The 7,301-nt window shown below is 33.9% G+C and overlaps 1 protein-coding gene across 6 annotated transcripts; it reads left to right on the top strand.

Annotated features, from left to right (window-relative positions):
* The first annotated feature begins 1,258 nt into the window (after positions 1-1,258).
* Positions 1,259-7,301, top strand: LOC122056660 (thylakoid lumenal protein TL20.3, chloroplastic-like). 6 transcript variants are annotated; one of them, XM_042618725.1, is made up of 7 exons: positions 1,259-1,444; positions 1,562-1,685; positions 1,776-1,805; positions 2,121-2,227; positions 3,062-3,096; positions 6,256-6,384; positions 6,995-7,301. In XM_042618725.1, exons 1-7 carry the CDS (start codon positions 1,336-1,338, stop codon positions 7,187-7,189), a joined length of 729 nt encoding a protein of 242 aa, XP_042474659.1. In that variant the 5' UTR covers positions 1,259-1,335; the 3' UTR covers positions 7,190-7,301. The 6 variants fall into 6 exon arrangements, with proteins under 6 accessions (XP_042474659.1, XP_042474653.1, XP_042474675.1 ...); XM_042618719.1 differs by having other exon boundaries at positions 1,264-1,444; positions 1,526-1,685; XM_042618741.1 differs by having other exon boundaries at positions 1,265-1,444; positions 1,753-1,805.

The following is a 7,301-nucleotide window of genomic DNA, read 5'->3' as shown; positions in this document are numbered from 1 at the left end:
AAAAATTTAAGATGGCTTTTGGTTTAGAGGTTTGGGAATAAGGGAATGGTTCATTCCCAAACCTTGTGTTCGGTTGATGGAAATGGAATTAAGATTTTGGAATGAAACCCAAAAATTTGGGTATGGATAAAACTCATCTCCTCACTTGGGTTTTGATGGAATGAGAATAAGAATTAAGTTTTAGAAAAAAATACCCTTAGTATATTTGTTCAATTTTTCTTTCATTTCATTCTCTCACCTTGTTCTCTCTCATCATACTTTCTCTCTGCTCATTCTATCATCACATTTTCTCTCTCAATATACTTTCTCTCTCCTTATTTTTTCTTATCACACATTCTCTACAATTTTCTCTCATCACACATTCTCTCTCATTATTTTCTCTCTCTTCATTCTCTCCTCATTTTTTCATCATACTTTCTCTCTCCTCAATCTCTCTTATCATACTCTCTCTCTCCATATTTTATCTCATCACACTTTCTCTCTCTTCATTCTCTTTCATCACATTCTCTCTCCTTATTCTCTCTCATCACACATTCTTTACCATTTTTCTCTGTATTCTCTCTCATTATTTTCTCTCTCGTCACTATCTCTCTAGTTATTTTATCTCTCTTCATTCTCTCCTCATTTTTTCATCATACTTTCTCTCTCATCATATTTTCTCTCTCCTCAATCTCTCTTACCATACTCTCTCTCCATATTTTCTTTCATTACACTTTTTCTCTCTTCATCCTCTTCCATCATACTCTCTCTCCTCATTTTCTCTCATCACACTTTCCCTCTCTTTATTTTTTCCCATCACACTTTCTCTCTCATCATATGTTTCTCTAACATTCAACTTTATATTCCATCTAATTTTTTCTCTTATTTTTTTTAAGGGTAAAAAAGAAAATTTAAGTTCATTCCGATTGAAAATATTCAACTAATCAAACATTACTTTTAGGAATGATATCTAAGCTCATATTCATTCCCATTTTATAATACTATGATACTCATTCTCATTCTAATTTCTAGAAAAGAACCCAACGTCATCTGAATAATTGTTAAATTATCGTAAGAATATTATAAACTATTCTAAAGTAATATTTTAACTAAATTCTTTGAATCTAAGTATCAATAATTCAATCTAATAATATATATTAGAGATATATATATAAACGTTAAACAACATAAAATATGTTAAAAGGGCGAACATTAACTTGCCCCATTTTAATTTGGATAAGCTGTCGATCCGGACCAATTCCAAGCGCATACGTGTTCGCAGGCAGTTCACCGCATACTTATCTCGTCTCAGCTTTCTTTCCTAACTCGCTTTGCTTCTTCTCATCCGCCAACGCAATGGCATTCACTTCCATCTCACCGCTCTCCATCTACCTTCTCAAGCCTCCCTCTCCTGCTCCACCTCGCACTCCCCCTAGAGCTTCTCCCATCATCTGCCGGGTTTCTGGTGAGTCCTGCGCTTCCTTCTCCATGGTCTTTGGTCAAACATTTTGGCTTTCGCGTTATTTGAGGCATACCTATCCTTCAGCACATTCTAAGAATTGGAGATCAATCACATCGACAGCGCTAGCAGCGGTCATCGTTAGCTTTGGCGGCGTAGCGTTGGCCGACCTCAACAAGTTCGAAGCAGAGCTCAGAGGGGAGTTTGGGATAGGCTCCGCCGCTCAATTCGGCTCAGCAGATCTCAAGTAAGTGCGTCTGTTGGTTCTTCGTTGTGCATATCTATATGTTTATGGTTTTGATTCTTCTTCACAGTTGATTTTGGTCTCGATGTGTAGGAGGTCTGTCCATGTCAATGAAAATTTCAGGTAATGCCTTTTTTTATTCTTTTTGTACTACCATAGTATATGAACCGTTCCTGGAAAATAGTCCTTATTTAATTCAATGCCACCTAATTTGGTGATGCAACTAAACAATTAATGCCATTATTTGACTCAAACTACAGCTAGTCTCTAGACTAAACTGAAACGCTAGGTAAACTGAGGTGAAATTTGGCATCATTTTACCATGCATACCCTATAACGACATCATACCACAATCATACCAAACTAAGAACATAAAATATATACTCATAAATTAGACTATGAGTATATTATTAATTTAGGAATTTGGTTATGATACAGACGTGCCAACTTCACAGCTGCAGATATGAGAGAATCTAATTTCAGTGGCTCTACATTCAATGGTGCTTACCTTGAAAAGGCAGTTGCTTATCGAACAAATTTTACAGGTAATTAATTGCCACACCTTTATGCATTATCATTATTATTTGTGTATAATTTGCTTATTTGAAATTGCATTCCTTAATCATAGGTGATGGTAGCTAGTTGCTAAAATGTAGTGATAAATCTATTTCCATTCATTTAGTTGAAACTCAACTAACTTAGTTTAATAGCACCAATCATGAGAATTTTTGACAGTTTAAGATGATTCTACAATTTCTTATGATGTTTATTGGGCCTCAACTGTTATTTCCCTGTAAAGGCTTGAATGTTTTAGTTTAAGGAAAATATAAAACAACCTCTTCTGCTTTGAGCTTTTTGTTTTCCTTCTTTTGACTACTTTCTCTACTGAAATTCATTAAGATTCCCATCCCCTAACACCTCACATCAGTAAACAATCAGTGAAGATGGATTTGTGGTTGTTCTATGACCTTATCCTATTTTCTCTTATTTTTATCCTTTACTTTCTTGTTTCATTCCTCTCCAATAAAAGGTTGGAAGCAAGAAATTTAAATCCTACTAAAAATATGAAGTGCCTACTAGTTATGAGTATAATGGTGAATCTTTCAAAAAATTTTGTGGGTATTTTTTTCGTTGGTTACATTTGGATATGCAAAATTGCATAATATTGTAACTTCAGAAAAATATTGCTTATTATGCAGTATATTTATCAGACATTAATGTTGTTAATCGGATGGTTGTGGATGTGATCAAATTTTATACATTTGTTTTATTAAGACCCTTATCTTTATGGTTGTAGAGAAGCATTTAATATCTCAAATATAATGCTCTCACAGTAGCATTTTAATCCACGATGTCTTGTGTGCCGTCGCATCATGCAGGTGCTGATCTCAGTGATACTCTAATGGACCGCATGGTATGAACATTAATACATTAATTCTCAGTTTCTCTAACGAGTAAGAGACATACGGTTGATATTCTGTGCATGCATGATAATTGGTTGAAGAAGCTCTACTAAGATGTTTCTAGGCATTGACAATATTTACACTGACAGCTATAGTTGACTCAGATTACATTTATCAAGAATTATTGTCTATTTATTAATAAAAAAATTTAACTAGATTATGCCGTTTCAAATTATCCCGAGCAAATGATTCAACATTATAAAAGACCAATTAACTATGACTCTTTTATTTAGATTCATTGTTACTTTATTTACTCTCCCTGTTTTTACATACATAAACATATACAGATTGTAAGATGCTTTGGTAAATTACTGAATTTGCATTTGCTGCCTCTAAAAATAACAATAGACTTGATCCGGCTGAGATCTGGTGTTGGGTCAGCATAGTTGTCTTATTAGGTCCGTAAGATTGTAGGGTCGGCTTCTAGTAGGTCAGTCACTTATCGGGGTGGTAAGGTTGTTGGTTAGCCTCTAAAAATAATCATAGACTTGATCTTTACTCTTTACTCGAATCGTGGCACTTGAGAATTTTCCTTTTAAGATTTCTTCTTCTTCGATTGTCTTGGATTCTTCCTCATTGTTTAAAGAGGTGGATAGTTTCCCATTTGACTGATCTAATGAAGCAGGTCTAATGTTCTCATTGACTTACTCAATGAGCAGGCTTTAAATTTTCCTTCTCTTCGTCATGTGGAATTTCAGATTCTTCATTACTTTCTTTCATTACCTCTTTAATTTTCTCTTATAATTGAGCTTTCTCCTCTTGTATGGGATTTTATGATAATAAACCATTTTTTTCTAAATATCCTTTGCGTTCTCATATCCCATAGCCTTGTTTAAAATAAAGTTGGGGAAATTGCAATAATTGAATCTATAGCTTTAGAGTTACCTTTAAAAATCTCAATTTCCATTTACTTTCCTTGAGATTTCTTGCTTTCCTGTCTTTGGGTCTTTTAAATCTGATTCCATAGCAAGAACCATTCCAAAATAAATTTTGAACAAGTCTCTATTCCTTTTTTTTTTCAAAAATTGAAATCTTCATCATATAATAGGGACATTATTCTAGCCATCTATTTGTTCTTGAGTGATGGTTAGCCCATTTGTGTGATTGGGTTATAATACCACTTGTTGGGACTATTGTGTACGAATGGTCAGATAGCTAGAGGGGAATGAATACTGATTGTTCCTACAAATACAAACTAATACTACTCTTGCTACAAACTTAACAAAGTAATTAAGGATAGTGCAACCAAAATAAAAATATAAACACAATTGCATGCCAATCACTAACAAGCTCATGTAATGTGGCTTGGAATCCTTTTTCTTACTTCTTACTTTACAATGTATGACTTGTTGGTGAGTCAATCTAGAAAAGCCTACTATCTTTATCTTTCACAAATAATCTGCGAGGGTGGAGAACGTCTTACAATATGAACAATAAAACAAGATTAAAAAGGAGCTTAAAGTAATACATGAGTTTGAATCCACCATCAGTTGTTAGCTTCTTGATCGCTTCAACTTGAGTTTGTTAATGGCTACTTGAGTTGATTGGATTCCACCATCAGCCATACTCTAGCTCTTAAGTCATCTGACTGTTACAAATGCACCTTTATTAAATTAAATGCTCCAATGAGCATTTTCTATTTTAGCATTATTCAATTAGATGTATTCATCAATTGGCTAATTACATAGGTCATTCGACATTCCAATCGACTTAATCACGAACAAGAACATTTTGTTCATTGGCTGATTAACCTAAGTCAACTCGTTAGTTGACTCAACTTATAAGTCAATAGGATTCATTTTAGTTTATTGGAAGTCCAACTACGATCATTCTAAAGGTCGAGTCTTGTCTAAGTTGAGATCTATCCCTCTCCCAAGAATACATTCTCTCAAAACTCATAGCTGACATACTCACGCTTTCCTTTTGTTGTTTAACTTCACCAGCAAGTTTGTCTCTTGTCCTTACTCGTTACTTAGATGCACTAATCCACGGTTCGTTCCATGTGCCATCTTTTAGGCTTCACTTACATAGTCCACCTTTTTTCAACTATCATCAATGCTATATTCCGATGCTCCATGTCCTATGGTACATCGGATGCCCTATCTCATCCTTATATTTCTCGGTGGGGCTCAAACCATTGAACTAACCAACTTGGCAACCCCAAGTAATGCTCCATAAGCTGCTCTAACACCTTGGTACTTCTCGTCCTGTGATCCCTTGATTGTCTTATGTGACTTTTTGATCTCACCTCTAAGCTACTAAGCATGTTGTCTTGGCTTTGCAAAGTCCACATCATCATTCAACCTCATCCAGTTACGAGCTCTCTGATATTTATGTGTCCTAAATCCCTACATAACTCAAACACACATTAAATACAACATGCTACACCTAACTTAAACCCTTTACACAAATCTAAAACTCATAGTTGAACCTAACCACTTATGACTCGATTGAACCAACAATTGGAAGCATTGCTATCATTATTAGTAGAGTGACTACCAATGTATTTATAGCATCTAACAAGCTAATTTTATATGATATTTAGAGTAAGTATGTCTTCAAATAGGTAACTTTTTATCTACAAAATCAATTTGCAACTACCATGTCAAGAAAATATAATCTTGTGGGATCAATTGATTTGCCGGATGTTAATGCGCTAGATCTTGAATGTGGGGGAATTCTGAATATGTATAAGCTATTGTTATGTTAACAAATTTTAAGTTTGGACTTTGAGCATTTAAGCTTTTTAATTAATTTTGAGAGTTGATATTTTTTCCTATTATTTTATATTTTACAGATACTCTCAAATAATTTGAAATATGGATCAAATGTAATTCTGATTTACTCCAGGTTTCTATATTTATCAGACATGCACAAGAGGAAACAAATTCAAGCCATGATCTTGAATATCCTAGTTTGCAATCACCCAATTAGTGATAATTTTTACCCTTGTTAATAATTTTGGAAACCTTAATATACTAAATTAATAGCATTTTATATGAATCATTGGTTATCTAGAAAAAAATTTATTTTACAGTTTGAGAATACTCAAATATGAATGTGCTATCCTGCCGTATTCTTGTTGTAAATTGGTAATCGATATCAAACAGGTTCTTAATGAAGCGAATCTCACAAATGCTGTGCTCGTAAGAGCAGTTCTCACACGTAGTGATCTTGGTGGTGCAGCCATTAATGGTGCTGACTTTAGTGATGCTGTGCTAGACTTACCACAAAAACAGGTGATGTATATTGTGAAATATTTGGATAAATAATTTCTTGAATATTGTACATTTAGTTTACTTACTATAGTAGATTATTTTTATTTCTCATTACCTTTTTGTTTCCTCCATTGGAATATTATTTGCATTCTAGTCATTACTCAGGTGGAATGTTTTCTTTTTTTATAGTGGACGATAAAAGTGCTATTTATACCTTTTCATCATCCTGTTGAGTACTAATGCATTATAGAGTTGATATAGATAATGCAACTTAATCTCAACTGTAGAGTAACATTAATTTCCTTTCCATAAATGGTTTTAAGTTGCCTTTTGTATTCCCCTAAGCTATGTCAAAACTTCTACAAAATCTTTTAGAATTTGTATGTATGTTGAGGTCATGATACACAGTTTTATTGTTTCTCCACGGACGTATAATCCAGCATTGACTGAGAAAGAACTGACAACGACGGGTGATAGATAAGAAATAGAACAATTAATACCTACAGTAAAAAAACGATTAGTACCTACTCCCACACTATCAGCAGCTCATAATTTTGCTTAGTATCTCAATGGTATAGTTGGATTAGATGTCTTTCTTCTATACAACGTTTCTAACTTATTTCGTTTGAAGGCATTGTGCAAGTATGCAAATGGAACCAATCCTATAACTGGAGTGAGCACAAGGAAAAGTTTAGGATGTGGAAACACTCGCAGAAACGCGTATGGTAGCCCTTCTTCACCACTCTTGAGTGCTCCACCTCCGAAATTACTAGATCGTGATGGATTCTGTGATGAATCTACCGGACTCTGTGATGCAACAAAGTAAAAGAAATGTTATATAGTAAATTCTTATCGAAAAATATGTTTTCTATCTTGTAGAACTTTTCTAATTGCAATATGTTTTTTTTTTAATTTTATAAGAGGACTATTTCAGTGAA

This window comes from Zingiber officinale, chromosome 1B (assembly GCF_018446385.1).
Source record: "Zingiber officinale cultivar Zhangliang chromosome 1B, Zo_v1.1, whole genome shotgun sequence".
Classification (NCBI taxonomy): Eukaryota; Viridiplantae; Streptophyta; class Magnoliopsida; order Zingiberales; family Zingiberaceae; genus Zingiber; species Zingiber officinale.
Note: the sequence above shows the minus strand (reverse complement) of the source record. Positions and strands in the feature narration are given on the sequence as shown.

Excerpts from the sequence above, each read along its gene's own strand:
- LOC122056660 (XM_042618719.1), top strand. The coding sequence starts at position 1,336 with ATGGCATTCACTTCCATCTCACCGCTCTCCATCTACCTTCTCAAGCCT. Across the intron at positions 1,445-1,525 it reads CATCATCTGCCGGGTTTCTG|CACATTCTAAGAATTGGAGA; the intron begins GTGAGTCCTGCG and ends CCTATCCTTCAG. Across the intron at positions 1,686-1,775 it reads TTCGGCTCAGCAGATCTCAA|GAGGTCTGTCCATGTCAATG; the intron begins GTAAGTGCGTCT and ends CTCGATGTGTAG.